Source organism: Dromaius novaehollandiae, chromosome Z (genome assembly GCF_036370855.1).
Source record: "Dromaius novaehollandiae isolate bDroNov1 chromosome Z, bDroNov1.hap1, whole genome shotgun sequence".
Classification (NCBI taxonomy): domain Eukaryota; kingdom Metazoa; phylum Chordata; class Aves; order Casuariiformes; family Dromaiidae; genus Dromaius; species Dromaius novaehollandiae.
Window position 1 is genome coordinate 75,172,281 of NC_088132.1, and position 22,601 is coordinate 75,194,881.

The window sequence follows — 22,601 nt, forward strand, 5'->3', positions numbered from 1 at the left end:
TAGCTGTACTCATCCTGTCTGCTTCTGAATGGAAGACTAGAATGGCCTTTCCCAGTAAAGGGGCTTTCAGGGTGATATTCCCAGTAAATGGATACACGAATGAGGAGATGCCAGAACACAGTGCTTGAAGCATTCTTGGGGCATGGGAATCCCATTTCTGTTAGAGACTGAAAGTGAGCAAGTTCACAGTGAAGAGAAAACAAGCACCTCAGTGCTTTGTCTCCCAACCTCTTCAGTTCCTCCCCCCAGCCTCCTTATCTGGAATAAAAAATGTCAGAATGGATTCAGCCCCCTGCACAGCTCAAGGGACCATGCTGCCAACATGGCACTCAGAAGCTACTGATCAGCTGCTCCAAAGCACCATCCTGCACACAGGCTCTTACCTGCCCCTCTTCATTAAGGTATACCACAAGCTGGGAGAGGTAAGAGATGAGCCACAGGCCTTAGGTGCACAGCTGTGGTCAAAAAGTCAAAGTAACAGTTGCTTGGACTGTTTCTAGCAAATACATGAAAGCATTATCCACCTCTTCACTTGCTGTGGGGGCAGTGTGCTTCCTGCTGCTGAGGGGTGCTGGACACAGGAACTTAGCTTTAGCTTTTTACCTGTATGAATAAGCCTTGACTGCAAAAGATTTATTTTCACTGTCACCTTGGTGCTGTTGTGTGTTGTGCTTGGAGCACATTTGGTTTTGGGAAAAGGTTTTAGTTCTGTGCCCTGGGCTGCTAAACTCTTTGCTTAGCATGAGGGAAGCATCCAGAGCTTGAAAATTCTGCACTCTACAGAAAAAGTAACTACAGAAAAAAATCTGGCTCAAATGTCATGGTCTTCCCCATTGCCTTTCTCCCTCAGCTTAATGACACACCCTTGGAATAGGAAATGGTCAAAAAGGTCTAGTCAAACCCCCAAATGCTGCATTCCTATACTCTAAAAATCATGGAATAGTTGGTGTTGGAAGGAAGCCCTGGAGACCATCTGATCCAACCCCCCTGCTCAAAGCAGGCTGTCCAGGACCATGCCCAGTGGCTTTTGACTGTCTCTAAGCATGGAGATTCCACAGCCTCTTTGGGCATCTTGTTTTATTGTTTAACCACCCTCACAGTAAAAAAGTTTTTTCTTATGTTTAAATGGTATTTTGTGTATTTCAACTTGTGCTCATTGGCTCTTGCCCTGTCACTGGATACCACTGCAAAGAGTCTGGCTCCATCTTTATTTCCACCCCCAACAGGTATTTACAGGCCTTGATGAAATCCCCCTGAGCCTTCTCCAAGTTAAACAATCCCAGCTCTCTCAGCTTCTCCTCATATGTCGAATGCTCTAGTCCTTCAATTATTTTCATGGCCCTTTGCTGGAATTGCCGCAGTGTGTCCATCTGGGGAGCTAGACCAGATGTTCGCCAGAGGTCCCTCCCAACTTCAACTATTCTGTGATTCTCCAGCTTGTTGAAGTTCCTATGCATGGCAGCAGAACCATCTGGTGCATCAACCACTCCCTCCAGTTTTGTTTTGCCTGCAAAGTCACTGTGGGTGCACTCTGTTCCATCGTCTAGGTCATTAATGAAGGCGTTCAACAGTACCGGCACCACTCTTGACCCATCTGATACACCACTAGTGATTGGCCTCTGACTGGACTTCATGCACTTAGGCCCAGCAGTTCAACCAGGTTTTCAGTCTACTTCATTGTCCATTTATGTAGGCCATGCTTCCTCAGTTTGTCTACAAGGATGTTAGGAGAAAAAGTGTCAAAAGCCTTGCTAAAATCAAGACCAACATCCACTGCTCTCCCCTCATCTACTGAGCTAGTTATTTCATCATAGAAGGCTCTTAGACTAGTCAAGCATCATTTCTCCTTTGTAAATCCATGCTGACTACTCCCAGTCACCTTCCTGTCCTTAATATGTTTGGAAACAGCTTCCAGGATTATTTGCTCAATCACCTTCCCGAGGACTAAGGCGAGGCTGACCAGTCTGTATTCCCCCATCCTCTCAAGCTCAGTGATTTGTTCCTGCCACTGCCAGTTGCTGCATCTACAAATGGCCCTTTTATAATTTATAGCAGGTGACTGATGTTTAACTATAGCTGGCAAATATCCTCAGACATTCTATTCTACACATTCTCTAAAATACATTGCAGGATAAAAGTAGCTGTCATTTATCCTAAGCTGAAGTCTAGGGAAAACAGCAAATAGTGGAGCATCTAGCTTCCTCTTTACAACACTACTAGTTTATTACCAATGAATTACAGGCGCATTTCCATTATCGGCATGAAGGGAGGGTTAAGATTCCACTAGGCGCATTAGAACCCATCTGATAAATGCAGACGCTCTGTGAGCACTGAGAGAAGCACTGTAGAGCATCAGGCAAGGATGCTTAAAAGTCTCTAATGGGGCACAATATTAGTTCAATAAAACTTCGCATCAACTCAGCAATGGCTGGCTCATGTTGATGAGGCCAAGTAACTGAAATAGCTTTGCACTTGTGGAGCTGAGCTAATCGTCCATCCCAGAGTGCACTAGCTCTGCATGAAAACAACTCGTGCGTGTCTGCATGGTTGATCTGAAACCTGGATACATTGCACAGAGGTAAATTATGAGTGGGCCTGTAACTAAATTAGAAGAGAAACAGATAAAGCAAATTCCTCTACTTTATTCTGCTAGAGGAACTGTTATAACCTATACCAGCAAAAGGACTTTTTTTGCTTGTAAGAACTTTTAAGCTGTTAAAGAACAACTTCTAGCAATTGTATTGGCCCATTAGTAGACTGCTTTAAAAGTACTAACAGATGATTATAAAAGTAGAAGCATTCTAAAAATATTTGTTCCATTAAGAAGAAGCAGGATCCTATGCTAGTGTCACGGTGGGACAGAAGAAATAGTTGGTTATTAACTGATGGTCTCACTAATACTAAGTAACATTTAACAGTCAGAAAATGCTTTTCTATCACTGGCCCTAGGGTATTTGCACCCAAGATTTCTTTAAGAGCTGGCAAAGGAAATTTCTGGCTTGATAGGGATAATTTTAATCTTGGGAAATTATAGGAGGTTGGAAGCACGCCACTGTGTGAGCAGGGCACAGAGGGCTGACCAGATACCTACAGACTACTTTCCTTGATGTAACAGGCAGGTAAAATAATGGAAAACTGATAAGGGATATGACTAATAAAGAATTCAAGGCTACACATACAGTTAATGCTTGGCAACATGACTGTGTAGAAAACAAATCTTGTTAAACAAAGCCTGTTTAATTCTTAGAGATTGTTTGGCTGATAAAGATAACAGCCAGCATGTCATAGAATTAAATCTGGGAGTATGACAGAACAAAGGTAGTGCTCACCATTAGCAGAGCACATGCCACGTGGATTAAGGACTGCCAACATCCTCCCTGAAACAGGTGTTTCTAATGAGGTTCTGCAGGATCAATACCAGGCTCAGATTTATTAAACAGTCTCTTCAGCAATCTGGAAATAAGTATAAAGTCATTGCAGATAAAATATTTCACAGGAAAGTTTGGAGGAATGGAAAATAACAAAGAGGATAGGGCAGTTTTACAGAGCAATTTCAGAATCTGGTCACATGAAAATGCATCATCTTTTTAATATAGCCAAATTACAAGGTTAGAAAATTTGGAGCAAGGGCTGCAGGCTGCACCTACAGAATATGGTCTGCCACCAGGAAGGCACCAACTCTGAAAGGATTTAAGGATTACAGTGAACAAGCAATGCAGCATGAATTCCCAGGATGATGCTTAGACACAAGGGACTAATGCAGCCCCTGCATGTTAGGAACTTTAATAGCCTGGGCTCTAGGAAGACCAGACACAATGATATCATTACCCTTTCTACCATTAATGTTCTGAATCAGTGAATAGCATCTATACTAGAAGGGCTTGCTTCCATAACTGAAATGGCAACTCTTTCAAGTACAAACATTGATGAAGCCTTGCTTCTGCATGGATATTAACACAAATGCATTAAAACCCATTTCTAGACTGAATTTTTAAGAACATCATCCCAAGTCTTATGGCAGCAGTAACTCCTGGTACACCCAGTGGTAATATCTCTTGACGCAACTTTTTTATGCATCCAAGATTTTCAATTGCTCCACTATAACTCCTAATTCCCCACAAACTCAACTAAAATGTTAAAGTCAAGTTTGGTTCTTTAGCATGGACCATCTCCTTGATGGAGTCTGTGACTACGACTAGGTTATGTTGGCTCTCTGAGGCTACTAGAGTACCTTTTTAGAGAAAGGTAATGCTGCTGATGCAGGTGTGATCAGTTAATGGTATAAGATCAGTTTGTAGAGAAGAATAATATCTGTATTAGACCAAGTGATATAGTTCAGGAAAAAAAAACAACAAAAAGAAAATGCAAACTTCAGACTAAATTGAGAAAAACTGGTCTGAACTTCATTGTCTGGACAGTCTGAGAGGCAAGCGCAGGCAGCGTAGGAAGTAGAAGTGAGCATTATCAAGAGGAGGGATGATTGGTCACTAGCAGCCAAGCCTGTGAGGAACAGATGGCTCTCATTTATCGTTATTGTCTGTAACACAGAAGTAGAACAGAATTCTGGAACAGGGGGGTGTTCTTAACACAAGTACCTTTTTTAAAACAAAACAAAACTAAATTTGAGTGACAAGCAGATTGCCACCCCACCACAATGGTGGTTTTCAGCCTGTGGTATGCAGACTGCAGACTATTTAAGAAATCTGCAATAGGTGACTAAGAAAAGCACACCTCAAAGAAGCTTAAAAATACGGCACAGTGGGATTTGCTCCTCCACTGGAATATTTTTTAGTAGCTGGAAAACTCAAAAGGTTGCAAATCCTTGTAATGGCTGATAAAGTCATGACATAGGCAGAGGTGGGTGAGTTAAGTAGCTAAGTAGGTAGGATTTGCCTGTCAGGCTTTGTCAAACCTTTGCTCTGCCTAGTTCAGGGTCTCCTCTCCAACTCTGATGTACTGGACATCCAGAGCAAGGGCAAGAATCCCTGTCCCTGAACCTCCGTTATTTTGTCTTTAGCTCTCCTCTGGAAGCTTTAATAGTAAAGTACACTATTTTCCCATTTGTATTTACTCCACACACAGCAGAGAGAAGTCCACACTGCTTTTTGTCCTGGCATCCTCATTTAATTTTCTCTTATTCCAAATGCTCCTAGGCTGGATTCCGTGTGATATTTGGAGACATCCTCCAGCTGGCACCACACCATCTGACTACAGCATCCCAAGAGCTCTCACCCTTTGTTGTTGTGTGCTGCACATCAAATATCCATCTTGATTAGCATAGTATTGCCAAGTCATGATGAAAGAATGCTAATACTGCTGATTAAATCTGCACAGATTATGGAGCCGCAGACATGTTTGTCACAAACCTTGTGAAACTCTGTTTAGAGCTATAATTAATTCCCTCCCCCCAATAGTAATAAAGCAAAATATCAACAGCTGCCTCAAGAAAATCAACACTACCTGTGTACTGTTTGGGCTGAAGTTCGACTTCTCTCTAAAGGCCCCTCTGTTTTATTGGGAGAAGATGGGGATGGGAAGGTCTTGCTGCTTCCAAATGATGCGAACTGTCATGGCTCCTGCCCATCTAATAGAAATCAAGGAAGCAGGCCATTTAAATCCATCTACTCTGGCTAAGCAGAGAAGTCAAAAGCAAAACCAACATTGATTAGTTTTCAGATACTGGCGAGAGGAAAATGAGATTTGATGTCCTTCTCTACTTACCTAGACAGCTTGGTGGTCAAGCAGAAGAGGATGAACAAACAGCAGTAATGGAAGCAAGGCCACAGAAAGGGACAAAAACCAGAGGACACTTATCTCTGGAAGCACCATGGCATGAACAAGTGTTCCAACATCTCATGTCCCAAGTGCCTTTACCAACCATGCCTGCTCAGCAGAGACAAATCTCCACATAGGCTAAGGTAACCTCCCCGGCCCTTTTAATATGTCAGGCCTTACAAAGAAGGACTGCCACAAGGGTACATCTGCTACATTTTGGGCAACCAGAGAGTTGTTGCACAGGGCCCAGGGGGAAAGACTCACAGCAGGATGAAAGGAGAAAGGGAAAGGTTCTCTTTTTTTCCTGGATCACAGCCTGAACCTCCCCTCCCTGGAGGCCAAGCTACCTCTATTCCTCACTGTCTGCCCTGTCACCGCTCAATTTAGGTTGCCATTTGTGCTTTGGGGCACTGCCAGAAGCTGCGCGGAGCGCTCCAGCCCTGCTCCTGCAGTGCCACTCCCTTTCTGCTCTCCAGTAGTCTCCAGCATCCTCTCCTTTCCCCGCTCCTCCTGCACTGCAGCTATCCTTTGGCCTGGTGCCTCGCGGGACTCCTCCTGACAACAGGGTGCCTCTGGGCAGCCAACCTGGCAAAAGAGCATAAGACTGAAAAAGTACACGTAAGCACAAAACTGCGTCTCCTTTCCCAGCTGCTCTAGGGAACGGCAAGAGCACAAAGCAGCTTTTGGATTCCCCAGTCCTGAGGGTGGTTGGGGACAGCTGAGGCCCTATGGCAACACCTCCAAACCTCCAGAGAGGGAACCGGGGAGCTCTCGAGAGCCCCGACCTCTTGCCCACGCAATGCCTGGCATTGGGGGGCCGAAGGGCATGTGTGGGGCGTAACGACTGCGACATGCACAGCCACCTCCGCCAAGACCGGGGGGGGGGGGGAGAAAAAAACAAGCCTTAAAACAAGAAATGGACCACAAAACCAGAGCCCTCAGCGGGAACCGCCACCTCGGCGAACAGGGCCGCGATCTGGAGGGCCCGGCCGCCTCCGGCGCCGCTCAGGCCGCCGCGGCACCACCGGCGCGCTCTGCTCCGCTCCGCTCCGCACCAGCGCCGCGCTGCGGCAACGGCCGCTCGGCAACGGCCACGCCGCGACCAGCCCCGGGGCGGCGCCGACCGGCGTGGGGAGGGGCAGGGAGGCCCCGCTAGGAAACGCTCCCCGCGGCGCCGCCACGGCCCCCCACCCCCCTGTGACGTAGCGCCCGGGTAGTGGGCGGTGCCAGGCTTCCCCTTCCGCGGAGCCCGGGTCACGTGACGGGGAAGGGTCCGGCTTCCCTCGCCCTGCTCACGTGGTGCGGGGAGGCGGAAGAGCGCGCGCTGGCGGTGTGTGAGGGGCGAGGCGCGGCCGCGGCGCGCGCGGTTGGGGGGGGCGGGGGCGGGGGCGGGGCGCGCGCGCGGGCCGGCCGGCCGGTAGGCAGGCAGGCAGGCAGGCAGGCAGGCAGGCAGGCAGGCAGGCAGGCGAGCGCGCCGGCTGGCGCCGCGTCACGTGGCGGGGGAGCGGCCTCGCGCGCGCGTGGAGGAGGGAGCAGGAGGAGGAGAAGGAGGAGGAGGAGGGGGAGAGGGAGAGAGGGGGGGGGAGAGAGAGAGAGAGAGAGAGAGAGAGAGAGACGCGAGGGGCGGTCACGTGACGGTGGTGGGCGCCGCTGCTGCTGCTGCTTTGTGAGCACATTGGGCAGGTACCGAGCGGGGCCGGGCGCGGGGAGGGGGGCCGCGAGGCCGGAGCCCCCGCGCCCCCCCCCCCCCCACGGGGCTGGGGGTGGTGGTGGGGGGCGGTGGAGGGGGCCGCGCTGGCGGGCCTGCGCCCCCTCCCCCACCGCCTGCCCCGCGCCGCGGGGGGAGGGGGCCGAGCCCGCGCGCGGCGGGGGGGGCGCCGCGGCCCCTCCCCCCTCAACGGTCCGGGGGCGGGCGGTGACCCCCCCCCACCAACCGGCCGCCACCGCCGGGGGCCTCTGGGCCGCGTCCCGTCGCGGCGGCCCGGCTCCCCGTCCCGGCGGGAGCTTTTGTCCGCAGGGCGGGGGGCGGCGGGCGCCCGTCCGTCGGGGCCGCCCCTCCCCGCGGGGCGCCGCGCCGCGCTCGGGGCCTGCCGCCCCTCGGCCGCCTCTCGCCGCGGGGGGGGCGGCTCTGCCCTACTTTTCCTGGCGTCCTCCCCACTGCCGGCCGCCTGGGAGGAGGCTGCGCCCTGCCCTACATCGCCGGCGCGGCCCCCCCCGCTCCCCCCGAGGGGCGCGGGAAGGGGGCGGCGGAGCGCAGGCCCCTGCGAGGGCCGGGGCGGCAGGCGGCGGTGGCGCCCTGCCCCGAGCCGCGCCGCGGGCGCGCTTCATCCCCCGCGCGGAGGGGAGCAGGGGCTCCCCCCGCCTCTCCCTCCGGCTGCCGTGAGTGAGGCGCCTTTGCTTCCCCCCTCCTCACTTCTGGCACCCTTTCTGCTGAGGCGGGGGTTTCTGCTGCCTCTCTCCTCCCCCTCCTTGCTCCTCCGTACCTTACAGAAGAGGCCTGGGGTTTTCTCTCCCGACGGGTCCGTGCCTCTCCTCGCTCCCTGCGGGCGAAGGAGGGGAGGGAGGAAGGAAGGAGGCCTTGGGTGTGTGAGCAAGGGGGTCCCGCCTGGACCCCTCGGAGGAGAGTGGTGCTAGTGGAGGGGGTGTGCCTTCAGGTTTGTTCCTAATCCCGAATCGGGTCCAAGGAGAGCTGACAGCCCAGGAAAGGAACAAGTGGGTGAATAACTATTGATTTGTATATTATGTATAGCTTTACTTCCATGTCGTCTTTCCTCATCTCCTTCCTGTGTGCATCCTCTCCGGTAAGGGGGGCAGGGCAGCCGTGTCACCATCAGGGTTGCAGCTACATAGAATTTGCTAACAACATCTCGACAGCAGGTTACTTGAGGACATGACTACGAATGAACTGTTCTCTCTGTTAACCTCCTCTACCTAGTCTTTCCTTGCCCCTGATTATGTGTAGCTGCTGAGAACTGTATCAGGGCAGGGCTTTGCTGTTGGGCTCGCTTATGTGTGTTTGAAAAAGCAAGCTCCTCTGTGTTTGCTGTTGTTGCTGAAGGAAATCACAGCAGGAAAGTGAACTGTTGGAAACACACAAGAAACAGTGTGTAGAAAGGGATTTGTTTCCCCTTCAAGTCCAGTTGCAAGGATCTGAACTCCGTGATGTTAAATAGAATTAAAAAATGTGCTGAAACGTCTGAAATGCTGTTCAGTACTGCCTGGGAGTAGGTCAGGGTGAATCAGGTTTGAAGCTTCTCTCTTCTAGGTGTGTCAACATCCAGAGCATGGACATGCAGAGCCCTCTTGACTGTGTTCAAAGGAACGTACAATCTTGTGAAACAGAAACTAAGGGGTTTGTGTTGAGCTTTGCAAGGGGAAGCTCGCAAGGGCCAGCCCACTTGTTCTCTTGCCACCAAGCAGCAGTCAGACCCTAGTCATCTTGATTTGAGTAAATGATGAATGCTTATAATAAAGCAGCAGATCAAGGCAATAGCCTCTGGGATGGTGGTGGCTGGTGAAATGGAGGGGCCTTCCTGGCATGAGAGCAGCTGTTTTTTTCAAGGAGAGAAATTGGAGCTGGATGTGAGTGAAGGAAAGGGAGGGGGGAGGATGTGCAGGCCTACAGGAGTAGCACTTTCCATTGAAATGGAGCCCTTCACAACAAACAGCATCAGCTTAGCCTTTTGAAGGCCTTGCTTTTTCTAATATTTACCAGGTCCTTTTAGCAATTCCCTTGGTTATATCATATTCTCTAGTGGAATCTGGGTTTGGATTCCTACCTGACTGACTCAGTACTTATACCTGAGCCTGATCTCTGTGTGGTGGTTTGACCTAACTAGTTTAAAGATTTTATTTTTAACCTTACACTAGGTAACTTAAAAGCAAGCAAAGCTGAATCAGCTTGCAGCATTGTTGGGGCTCCTAGAATGTTACGTGGAGAGACTGGATTAACTGGTGTAAACAAATTTTGATGTATACTGTGGGAAGTGAGTATGCATTGTGTTTATAAGCTCAACAACATTTGGTAACTTAAAGAGGGGGGCAGAGAGTAGTGGGAAAGCTTTATTCTGCTCTTTCTAGTTGCAGTTCTATCAGTGTATTGATTTAATTTTTTATAGTAATAAAAACAAAGGGAAATTCAGAAATTAAGGCTGGCTGTTTCATTTGCGTTGTGTTGGCCAGTCCTCAAAAAGGATCCTGGTGCCATGAATTGTGAAGGAATTTAACCATTTTAGGTGACTTTGACGTTAACAGACTTACCACTGCAATCTAAGGAAGCTAAGGAAAAAAAAAACCAAGGAAAAATCTTGTCAATTACCAGAATCCTTTTCTTTTTTTTTTTTTCTTTTTCAGTTCTCCCCTTTTAAAGCTATTCTTTTGGAACTTAAGAAGTAAATTTTTGGTGTTTTGTATTTTTTCCACTGACTTATTTTAAGTGATGTTTTCCCAATAAAATTCAATTTTTGGTGTGTTTTATGGCTAGTGTCCCCCTAGTGATACTATTAATTATGCTCCTATGACTATTACTTGAGAAATATATGTATCATAGAGTATTAATATTCTATTAATAATTAGTGTTAATAGTGATGTTTATTAGTGATATCAGTAACGTTTAGTACCAGTACTTGGAAGAGGGCTTTCATGAGAGGATAAGCATGCACATATATATCTTTGATTAATTTATCTTTGACTTTTACTTAGTAAAAGCACAGGAGCAGGGATCTGAAGAACTTTTTTTTGTTCTCAGATTTGCAACAGTCTTGTATGACCTTGCTGAAAGAAAAGGCAAGTGACTTTTCCCCTTAATAGGAGAGCAGATAGATGAAACTCTCCTGGTGATGTATCTGTATATTTCAAAACTGTTGAATGGAAATACAAGTAGTATCCACTTTAATACCTTTTTGTGTGATAGTGTTTTGCTGGATTTTGTTTTTTCTGATACAGTCTGCTCATTTGCAGCCCATTACAAATTTCTTTTTCAGAGAAGACCTGTTTTGGACTTCTACTGTTTTTCATATAATTTCCCTAAACAGGTTATGTTCCTTGTAGTGATAGACATAATGAAAAGTTGTGAAGTAGCTCCTTTGCAATACGTACAAGTTCATGTTTTTCAAAAATTGTACAAAAAGTTTCTCCATTTTGCTCTAGCACGAAAGCCCATGCTGTTTAATTTTGGCCAGCTGACTGTCAGAACTCCTGATCCACCTTGGGGAGGGTCTTACAGTCCACTTAGTAGTATGTTATCTTCGGCTTTATCCCCTCCATTAGTTCTCAATACTATGAAGAAAAAACAGTGACTAAAGACAAGATACAGTCCTGGATTTAGCAGGTAGATTAAAGGTGATACAGCCTTATGCTTAAGATCTCATGGCTTGCTCAGCTTGCTTTTGCTACTTAACAACTCTTGCTGAGCGTGTTGTTTTATGTTCTCTATAGACTGTAAAACTTGCAAGGTAGGTTGCGTGAACAACTTTGCATGTTGTTCCCTTGGATAGAGTTGTTTCTGCTCTCGGTTCTCCTGAAATTTTCTTTTGTCTGTCTGTCTTTGTGAAAGCTGGGAGATACTGTGGCTTCTTTTGAAGGTAAACTCATCAAGCTTTTCCCCTTCCCTCTCCACCTTCTTAAATCAGTCTTCCAAGAGAATAGCTTGGAGGAGCCACTAACCTGGTTAAATGTACCAATTTGCATTAAAAACAAAGACATGTTTCCAGTTTTGAGGGGGCTTTGATCTTTTCCCAAACTTAAGGTTCACCCGGAGTAGTACTCCTGTTCTGAATATTATGGTATTCTTTATCGCACAAGAAACCCAGTTGATTCCAGACCTGCAAGAGATGCTAGTTCAGCAGAATTTGTGTTCCAGAATCACTTAGCGTTTGAATTCTAAGTTACATGAGGAAAACAAAAATATTTTCCTTTCAACCTTCAGATTTGAGCCATCAGATTTGCATTTTTTTAGATCTAGTTTAAGGGAAGAAAAAAAAAGTCTGTCTTAATCTGTTAGACAGCCCTGTGGTTGAAGGTGTAAAACTTGAATTCTGTAGCTATGACCATGTTCTTAAATATACTTAGTGGTAGCTGTATAGCAAGGAAGTCTTTTTGCAGTTTTACTGTGTGTGGCATGGGTTTCACCTAGAACATTTCAGTTGTTTCTTATGACTGCAATCCTGTTTCTAGAAGTAGGAGTTTGCAGGATGATGCTTTAGAGACCATATTGAGATTGCTTTTGAGCAAAGAAAACTAAGATTTTCTTTCTCCTGTATTTGTTTTGCCAAGTAGGTATTTTGAGAATGGTGAATATAATGACGAAGAATGGAGCATATGGCTTTTGAAACTGTTTTTATTTGCTCTTTCTATTTGGTTTTAAGTGTTAACTGAATTATGGATATTTAATGGTAAACGTTTGAGTGATATCTCCTGTGATCACATTGTCCATGTTTTCCTGTATTTGGAGGCAACTACTGATCTTTTTTTCTTTTCTCTGAAGTCTTGCATTTGTTTTTCTTACTTGATTTTAAAACTTGCAGGTCATCTTAGATAAATTTCTGCAGTGTGAATCTGAAAGGAATCCTGGTGCCAAATCCTCCTGAAACGAGGCATGTACAGAGCATGTCCTTCAGTGTAACTGACCAATTCTGGTCCATGCTCTTGAGGCTCAAGGGACAGATATCTTTTGGTACTGGTCTTCTATTTTGGGTTTTGGTCGCAAGTTCTTCAGACCACTGACTTGTGATCCATTTTGAGACTGACGTGACAGTGACCTAACTCACAGATGTTAACTTTGGGTGCCTAAGTGCAATGGGGAGGAGCAATACTAAAACCAGCAGAATTTCACTTCCCAGTCTTGTGCTTTACCTTTCTTTCAATAACCACCGAACGAGTTTCCGAGTGTTTTGAACATGGGTAAATGCCAAGGGCTAGATGTCTGAAATTAAGTTTAGAGAAGACTGAAGCAGCGTTATGAGCTCAGTGGAGGCAAGTTAATGAGTATGTGAAAGTTTTTTTTCTTCAGATAGCAGCCATGTCCAGGAACTTTTCTTTGTGTCTTAGGAAAATATGCGTATTATCTTTCTTGAATCGTTCTTCTGTATGATTAGAAGTGCTGCAGGATGCTATGGAAGAAACTACACCTTAAAAAGTATCTTGCAGCAAGATACTTTTTATCCCTGTAGTACAGTCTTCATTGTCTACAGTTTTCTCTTCTGGTGTACTATAAGTCCTAATGACCTTTATCCTACTTGATTTAATCGAAGGAATGATAGACTTTCACTTTTTCTTTACGTGACTCTTTGAGCAAAGATGCTGGAATTTAAAGGTTGTCCATAATGAAGCTGCTCGTGAGGCATTTTTAATAACAGGTTGTCAATTCTAAGACTTCCTTCTACTTTTATTTTACATAGTCAAATCCGTTTTCCTTCAGGCAAACTCAAAGTCATGTCTTCTTACATGCCTTTGAGAAGGGGATGGATTAAGATTGAGTTTAGGAGAGGTGCTGGTGACAGTAATTCATGACTCGTGAGATGTGGAAAGGTGAATGGATTTTGGATATACACTTAGCAAAAATGCTGCAAAAATATAGTGAGACTCATATTTTAAATGCGAATCATGGAGTAATTGGATATCCGAATTCTAGCAGAACTGAAGGCTATAATATAATCCATGTGTTCTGTTAGGGAAATGGGTCAAAAATTTAGTCTTTTGACAGTGATAAAACTGCCCAAGTCCTATATATATTCTGTCTACAAATTGCATGGATTGTGAATGGTGGTCTAGTGCATATATAGTGTTTAAGATGGGTTAGGCTGAGTTCTTACTGCACTTCTGCACATTGAGTAGTTTGCTTTACGAAGCACTATGCATCAGAATGATTTTTAAAAGTACTTTGTAAGGAGGTTAAAGTGAAAATTTTGCAGAGTTACACAAGTCCTGGTAAACTAAAAGTGAAATGGAGCAGTCTGTTTTTCCTATCCTTGATGAACAAAATGCAAAGAAAAGAACAACAAAATTGTAGAGAAAGTTTAAAATGAGGTTAGATGATTGAAATGACTTCATGGGTAATCATGCTGTATCTGAGAAATGTTGGGATAGCTCTTTTTGAACTGTCCTCTGAAAAGAAATAACAGTCAGAGATTTAGTTTCTGCTAGAAAACTTACCTCAAATATTTGTATGACTTACCTCCCTTGCTGATTCTGCTGACTGGTGGGGGTGCTTTTGAATTCTTGTGGCATGGGACTGAGGGGAGAAAAAATTCATAATTTTAACTATTCTTCTCAATGAACAAATGTATTAAGATAACTCATCAATAGAAGGTAGTGTTTCTGTAGTTATGAAATGGCCTGCCCTAAATATGGTGAAATTCAGGGCAAAAGACCTAAGAACCATCCCTTTTCAGCTGATTTTAATATCTAAGCAAAAATTGAGCAGAAAAACTTACTGAGTGACGCATCTCACCTTGCAGGCCAGAACAAGCAAGTTTTGAACATTGAGTCAGTCTGTGGTAACTAAAAGCTTTCTTGCCTGGCAAAAAACAAGTGAATGTTTGGGAATGGAACTGAATGTAGGAGAGAACAAATGAGAAGAGTTTAATAACTAGAGTTGTTGTTATCGCCATCAGGACATCAAGGAGTGCTGGGTGACTAGGAACTGGTTTTATGGTTATATATCCTGTTTATCAAGAGACCCTGATTGAAAAGCTGATGTGCAACACTTCCACTTGTATTTGCTTCACAGTATTGCAGAAGAGTCAGGATCCGTTGTTAGCCTCTTCTTTTGATAGTATGTTCTCTCTTTTGACTGAACAATAGGTCTTGATGCAGTATGTAGGGGGAGAGGGACAAAATGAGTTGCCTGTGAAGTGTGGACAAGCGAGGGGAGGATGTGACTTGGGGGTGCTTATAAGTCAGATTCGAGGTGAGAGAAAAATGGAGGAGAGTTTGGTATTCGTGATCAGTAATATGATGTGTTGTTACTTTTATTTGCTCATGTAAATTATCCAGAGTCTGGTTCTTTGCAGCAGAAATCAAGTTGTTAATGCTGGTGAACCTTAGGTGTGTCTTTGTAAACAAACAAACAAAGTTCCTGCTTTGATAAACTGCACCGAAGGTTAAAAATGAAATAACACTGGGAATGACAAGACCAAATGGAGTACTTGGCGCAGAGGAAGGGAGTATCTGTTCTTTGCATCGCTTGCATATGTTAAATTTACATGGTGAATTATTTGATACTGTGACTGTATTTCAGTCTTTTGAACGGGTGTTGCTCTGTTAGTATCTAGCTGTGTAGCAAGTAGGGCTTCAGTGATGTGAACTGTAAAGTTATGAGATCGTGTTTTGCATATATTTCTCCTGATATTTCTTATAAATGCATTTTTGTTTCGCCTTTATGTATGTGTGTAGGTCAGCACTGATGACTTGCCATTTTTTCCAGAATTTGAAGTATGAACATAAACACTGGACAATACGTTTTTCAGTTAAAGGTAACCTCTTTGTCCTTTTTTGAGGGAGAAGTGTTGAAGGGGACAGGGATAAGCTATCTCCTGGCATTTTGGGGGATGGGAAAATTAGCTCTGTTAGCTCTGCTATTTAATATAGTGAGACCATTACCACTTCTTGTATTTCCTGAAAAATCTCAACTTCAGACTTCCTAGTTTATTTGCCAGATGACCTCACATAAACATAGCTCAAAAACTAACATTGCTAAAATGTAAGTCTAAATTCTACTATTTTATTATAGTTAAAGTCTAAAAGCATTCAGCTGAAGACAAAAATGATTCTATTATTCATGTTTTATAGTAGTAAGATATTTTATGGGTAAAAAAGTGTGGTGTTCCGCTCTCTTGAAATCTTAAAGCCCAGTTTGGAAAAAGTGGCATACTTAGATTTTCCAGGACCTGTTGTAAATTGGTCTTCCAAACAGTGCAAGTTCTGGGATGTCTCAAATTCTGTTAAAGTACTGACTTAGCCTCAGCTCCTCATTTTTGGAAGTTTTATGTATTTTTAAAATATTTTTTAAAATAACCCAAATTTTTAGTTAAAGAAAATGGTGAAAGGGTGCCATCAGTTGTGTTTTCCTAAAACTTTATAGAGATGCCTTGAATATTTTACAGTATTATTTGAATCCAAAGCATCCTAGCTTCAGGAGTTGGTAACACTTTAGTTTATTTTCAATACATTTCTATAATACAAACTGAATGAAATAACTATAGACCAAATATAAAATTATAGTTTAAAAGTACATATCTTTATGTGTTGATAAAAGGTAGCTTCTGGTAATGAAGATTAGAATTTTTGAAGGAGCTGATGGAATTTAGGCACTCAAGTCCTATACTGCAATTAGATGTTTAACTCAAACTTTGAAAAAATTCAGCCAAAGAAATATTTGTTTACAGCATAATAATTTTAGATTGACATAACTGTACTTCTAAGCAACAATTTCCGTTTTGTGATTTCATGCATATTGGAACTTCTACTGGCAGTTGAGTCCCAGATAAATATTGTTTTTGTTTTGTTTTTTTAAGCTGCCAGCCTTCTGTGGCTTCACATTAGCATGTGAGGTTGATTTTTGACTCACTGGGTTTAATCCTAGTTTTTCTTCTCACCTGACGTCATTGGCTTCCTCAAGCTCTCAGTTTTATTCCTTTTTTTAATTTGACAGAAATTGTGACAATTTAATTGAACAAGTGTTTTTGTTCTCAAATGTGCTTGCATATGTGATACATACTAAATTCTAACTAATCATCTGTCATATAGAAGGCCTTAGTCTTACTGTTTTGTGTTCTAGGTTTTTTTGGTTTGCATTAGAAGTATATATAACATTTGAGGAGTTAGATTAGTTTAAGGGAAGTTGCCTTAAGCCTTTGGCAACAACATAGTCTGTTTAATGTGCCTTTTCCTTCTCTTCCTCTTTTCTCTGGAAGAAAATTCTGAAAAGAGCACAGAATATTTTTCTTGGATATATTTGTAACTCTTCAAGTGGACTTTCATGAATAAGTAGAAGTAAAATTCTACTCTCTAAAACTGCTGCTCTCAGATCCATGTCATCAGTGAAGTTTAAATGCAGTGTATCAAAAGCTGTTTTGTCACGTTTTTGTCAGTCTCTTGCATTTCATTCTGGAAAGAAATTCCTGTGATGTAGTTGTGATCTCACAGAAACGTCCATGACAACTGTCAGACTCAGACTCCGCTGCAAGGTTCTTTTAAGGTATTAAAACTGAGGTCATACTAGTGCCTGGTGCCTCTGTGTTTTAAAGCACAACAAAAAGGTGGGTAAGATGTGTTTTTCTAATTTTAGAAATGGGGAAAACGGAGGGATCACATGGGCAGTGGCTACATGTTGTGAAGCTTGTATTCTTTTAGAAAATGCCATAAACCCCTGCGGATTTGCAGATTTTACCCTGAGGATGAGATAGTGAGCAGCTTCAGCAGTTTACTTTCTCCTGATTACAGCTTTGGGTGAAGGATGCCCTCTTAGCTGTATGTGTTTGGGGTTTTTTTGTTTATTGTTGTTTTTATCAGAGGAAGCATGTAGACATGCTGAGTTGCATTTTGTTTCTTGCTGAAGATTTTTATTTTCACCTATCCTAGTGAATCGAGTTGTTCTTATTAGTTTTTAAAATGCTGTATTTTGGACAGTGTACTCTTTGAACTTGAATAACAGTTTTCATGTGTTAAATTGAGAATACCTTAAAATATCATACTGTTGTGCATTTAAACTTCTGTACCCTTGCTTGCTTGCTTTATTTACAGTGTTATCTTGCTTTTTACAGCAGTGTTTAGCAGTTGTTTGTGCTAGGATTTTTTAATAACATTCTGTAAATGACTGAAAATTGTTGTGCCATCTGTAGAATAGCATTTGATTTGTTTAATCAACTTTGACTAAAAAACTGTTACTTAAGTTTGTCACCCAGGTTTTAAAACTTGTAGTATTTTATCTTGGCTGTCCCTTGCTCATCCCTTGACTTCTGTGTACCTATGGCATCTCTTTTGTTAAAAGAAATGGACTGATACTTACAACTCATCTTCTGTCAAAATGGTTTTAAAGATTGACATGACCAAGGTGTGTATTCAGTGAAGCTTTTATACGTACAGTATGGTCTCTACAACTGATACCTGTAATGTTTTAATGCTCTTGCTACAGTTTTATGCTGAAATTATGAAAATGTGTGTTCCAGAAGCAGTCTTGCAGTTCACCTGTGCGCTGAGGGTGAAGTGCTGCAGTTAAGATGAGGTAGCTGTTTCAGAAACTAAAATTAAGAGCGTAGTTTACTTTTCTGACAGAAGCGAGTAACTTGGTCTCACAGTGGTGTGCTTGGTGTTTTAGGTTGTTAGTAGAATATACAGTTAGCTACTAATGTCTCAGGATGTTTCAGAGTTTTGTTTTTTCTGTGACAGAATTTCTACATGAACGTTTTAACATTGAGTGGCACAGTATATCCAGTCAGCATACCTCTGTGGGCAAAGCATGGAATCAGTGACAGTTAGTTTAATACAGCATAGTCAAAAATGACCCCACAGAATATAAAAGTATAGGGAAAAGGACAATAGGACATGTAAGCTTTAAGAAAATTAGCGAATAAAATCCTTTGAAATGTAGTTTCTTAATGGCTTATCAAGAGGAAGGGCGTTTTGGAAAAAAATCTTTACGTGCTAATTCAGACATTGCAAACATTTGAAAAATTTTGATTCTTTGTGCATTCTTCAATTTTATTATAAGGTAATCTGGCTTGGAAAGACATGGTGGTGGAGGAGAGCAGCAGCCTACTGGAAATACAAAACGCATGGCAGCCAAACACTTCAGTCCGTCAAGACTTGCAGGAGAAAGATAAAGCTGTGGGGGGGAGGGCGTGGATAGTGAGTATATATCTAGAAGAAGCCTGAGGGTGTGTGTTTGGTTTTCTTTCCACGCAAGTTGGAGAGGAAATAAACACTGAATTAATTTCACTAAAAGTTCTGGCAATTTAAAGTTACAGGTGAGCCGCTTGTCTCTTTTTCATATTTTCGTTAGAAAGATAAAGGAACTAGGAAGTGGGAGATAAATTTCTGTTCTGCTTTGTTAACATTGAACATGCAAGAACAGTCTGAATCATTTTATTCCTGTTTCTAGATTTAAATGCTGTGTGGCAGGCACTGTATTTACCCTCTCCTTTATAGTGCGTTGTATGTTTGAAGTTGTTCAGATTGTTAGTCATTCATTTCTTCGGATAGTTGTGTATCGTTTTGGTCTAAAGCAATGTTAGAGCTAGCCTCGTTACAAATTCTAGGAAGACAGAACAACAGTATGTGTGTTTTTGCATCATGCCAAGTTGAGGAGCTGTGATGCTGAGGAAAATGATACCCAAAAATTCAAGTGGGAAAACTTGGAGTAAAACCAAAAAGGCCAGTTTCCTGACTGAAGCAGGTTAACACGCAGATTAACGTCAAAGGAAATTAATAAAATTCGCATTGTTTAAAGCTATGCAAAACACTAGCACTGGTCAAGACTATAGAAGGAACAATCCAGAATTGGCAGAAAAATAAAGGGTCTCTCATGTTTTTCAGTTTCCAGTTCTATTTGTGTGACTGCTCCTCTCTGAGCACCTGATAAAAAGCTTGAACAGAGAACCCGGCTTCTTGAAAGTTTTCACTTTGGAAAACTGAACCAAAGGGCCATGAGTTTTCAACAAGATTTTATACACAGTGAAAGTATAAGATTGTTAAGGAAAGTAGCTTTTAATACTAACTTAAATCGTTGTTTCTTTCTGGAATTTTTTATTTAGAATAGTATATATTACTAAAAAAAAAAAACTAGGTTATTATTTTAGTGGATTCTTCTGTGGCCTGAGATGAAGCTTGAAAAATACCATAATCTTGGGGAAAATTATAGAAAGATATTCTAGAATATCCTGCTTTTTTTAAAATTAAGTATTTTCTTTGAGAGTTCTGGTTTTCTTTATTTTTCTGAAAGTGTGATCTTACTGTGCTTCTTCCTTGAATACCTAGTTCAGGAAGTAGGGCTCTCTACGGATATATAAACGATATCTGACCTCTTTGGTATTGCTACCAAACTGTGAAGCTAGAATTCAAAATTTGATATAATGATGTCTTTAGCACGCTTTATAGGTACAGCCGTACTAGGTTACTTGGAGTGTTTGCTGTTATATCACTTGTTGATTCTAATTTAACATTTTTTTTTAAATCTGTGAACTGATGAAAATGGTGCAAGTCTAAATTAAATGTCCCCATCCCATCTGAAACTTTGAACAACTTTTTTCACGGTGATGCTTTCGACTTTGTTCCAAGTTGTCAGCTCTAGTGTGAATTAACTAGGTGCCCTCTTTGATGCAGTTGAGTTTGTTTCCGCCGGTTTGAGAACGTCATAAATGTCTCAACTCTTACTTGGCTATTTTTAGTCCCGTTGCTTGTATCTGTTTCTATTCAAGGAATTCTTTTGGAAGCTGTTCCAAGAGAGCGCTATTCAGCAGCGCGGGAGGGAGCAGAAAGGGGGGCAGGGAGGACAGAAGCGTTGAGCATGTTCTTCTGTTTGGCAGCAGCATAGCCTATGTTGACTGCTGTTCACTGCGTGCCACCTTGTTTAGAAGAACCCTGGTCAAAGCAGAGTCCCAGTTCCGAGTATTATCTTGACTCTGGGCTTGTGGAAGCTATTTCTTGTTGTAACGTGGAACACCCAGGTTTCAGCTTGAATCTCCAGGTTTCATCTCGAGTCTTCTTTACTACGTTCTTTTTCACATGTGAACTGCGGTAAATATTAAGGGCTGTTTTGATATGGTAATTACATCAGAGTGAATAGCTGAAATACGCATTTCTGCAGTTTAATAGTAATTGGTCAACTGACAGTCCCAAGCGCTTGTGTCTTTGCTGTCCTGTGGCAATTAAGCATCTTTTTAAAAAACTTATTAGGACAGCTGATCAGATTCAGACTGGTACCAGAACAAAAAATATCTATTTTTATGACTTAACAGAAACCTGATTTTTTTTTTTCAGTTTCATGTATTGCTCATCTTGTGAGTATATCTAACCATTGATTTTAACAGTCGTGATTGATGAGGATGCGATTCATTTAAAATTTTAACACTGCGTCTTGCAATTGGTACTGTTGACAAATTGCAAGCCTGTGGAGTGTCTTTGGATGCTTATAGCTAGTGCTATATATACTGAAGTAGCCCCAGGTGTATACTGTTTTGAAAGGGTCCTGCTGATATGTCAGTGGATGTGCAAGGAGTAGTGGTTCTGAGACAAGTCAGTCACGGTACAAGAAAGTCATATATCCTGTTGATGGTGTACTTCAGTTCTGATTTGAGATGTTTTGGATACTTAAGTACTATTATTTTTTTCCTTGTGATATTGATAGCTTAACCAGTGTATGGCGTGAGATCATATGTCCTTTCCATGTATTCTTTGAAGAGAACATCCATAACTTGTTTAGTTCATACTCTGCAGCTGTTTGCTTACCTATATATATGGATGTGCCCTGAGCTCACCCAGACTTCTAGCTGACCCCTGAATTCACCTCAGACGGAAGGGGAAACTGTACAAAGTAATACAGTCTGCAGTGAGTGGAGGCTTTGCCTTGTGATTTTTGGTGGTGGGAGCCATCTGAAGAAGAGCTTCCAAGTGAGCCAGCCCCATCTTTCTAGAGAGGTCTGTCTGAATTTCCTCCTTCGCCCCCCTTGGAGAGACTGTTGTGACTTAATGATGTGGCAGAGGAAGAAAGCCTTTTCCAGCTGGGGCTTTTGATAGGGAGGGAGTGGACATGAAGTATATTAGCCCTGTGAAAGGGACACTGAGAGATGACCAGCAAAAAAGCATTGGAAATGTAGTGGCATATACAAAATCACTGAAGATTACTCGTGCTAGTTAAATTATTTTAGGGTAGTTTGAGTCTCTAGGTTTAATGCTTGAAATTGAATACAGACAGATAATTTTATGATTGAGGGGAAGGGTTGAATTCTAGATGAAAATATGCTATGTTAGTCAGACTATCCTGATACTGGTTGATTATATTCTCCTTTTGCTTGAAGAGAAGCACTTCCAAGCTTTTTTTGTTTGAGGGTGTTTTTCACTACAAGTTACTGGATGCAAACATGTATCCAAGAGCTGGGGCATTAAAGAGTGTTTCTCAGTAAGGGTGATACAAGTCTCTGTTTGCCCACTTGTGCTCAAAGTGATTTATATAAGATAGTGGTACTTTGCTGGCAGAGCCCTTTCCTGTGAGGTTTTTTTAAAAAAATCTTTAAAACCGCCTAAAAGGCATGTTTAATGATTTTTTTTTTCCTGAGTGCAAAGGGCCTGATCAAGTCTTGCTCTACTAGACCGTGGAAAAAAAAAGTGAAATGTCACACACTACCTATGTTATAATGGTGTGTGGCTGCTGAAATGCAAGGTCCCCCTCTCCTCATGAACTTGATCTCTGTCCCTTGTGTCAGATCTAGCAGTTGTATAGCCACATAGTTTTCCACTGGATAAGCTTATTCAACTGACTCACTGTTTTGTTTTAGAGGGTTTAGTTTGCTCTTGGGTCAGCTCACTGAACCGACTCACTCTGCAGCTGCACAGTCATGAGTCTGATTCAAGGGAAGTAGCAATAGTATGTGGTTAAGGAGCGGGGGAGCAGGAATGCAGTATTTGATGACAGCTTGCACATAGTGTTGGATGTAAGGTGAAACTTGATTTTAATAGAATAAAGGATTTGGGTTGTATCTGCACTACCGACTGAACTTTGAACTAATGTGCAACCGGATCTCAAACAATTAAAGTTCCGTAATTGGTTAGAGCTAAACTTCTAGTCACGGGTTTTTGTCACAAACTCTGCTTGGGTGTCCTGTGCTGAGGTG

At 42.9% G+C, this 22,601-nt stretch overlaps 1 protein-coding gene and 1 long non-coding RNA gene across 12 annotated transcripts in view; one reads left to right on the top strand and one right to left on the bottom strand.

Moving 5' to 3' along the window:
- Positions 1-413: 413 nt before the first annotated feature.
- On the bottom strand, positions 414-8,330 carry LOC112987796 (uncharacterized). Of its 3 annotated transcripts, XR_003260377.2 has the most exons (4): positions 5,722-6,825; positions 5,461-5,584; positions 3,330-3,453; positions 414-1,713 (listed from the first exon to the last, which is right to left on the bottom strand). It is a non-coding gene; the product is annotated as an uncharacterized LOC112987796 (long non-coding RNA). The 3 variants fall into 3 exon arrangements; XR_010386302.1 differs by lacking the exons at positions 414-1,713; positions 5,722-6,825 and adding an exon at positions 8,259-8,330 and having other exon boundaries at positions 3,217-3,453; XR_003260378.2 differs by lacking the exon at positions 414-1,713 and having other exon boundaries at positions 3,217-3,453.
- Positions 7,030-22,601, top strand: part of LOC112987795 (ubiquitin-associated protein 2) — a 172,339-nt gene continuing 156,767 nt past the window's right edge. Inside the window, exons 1-2 of one of the 9 annotated variants that reach the window (XM_064502627.1) lie at positions 7,311-7,458; positions 15,169-15,248. In XM_064502627.1, coding sequence (XP_064358697.1) covers positions 15,179-15,248 — 70 coding nt within the window. In that variant the 5' untranslated portion in view covers positions 7,311-7,458; positions 15,169-15,178. Of the gene's footprint in view, positions 7,106-7,303; positions 7,459-8,355; positions 8,488-15,168; positions 15,249-18,718; positions 18,741-22,601 lie in introns of those variants that run through there. The other 8 variants (XM_064502630.1, XM_064502628.1, XM_064502632.1 and 5 more) reach the window with 8 other exon arrangements.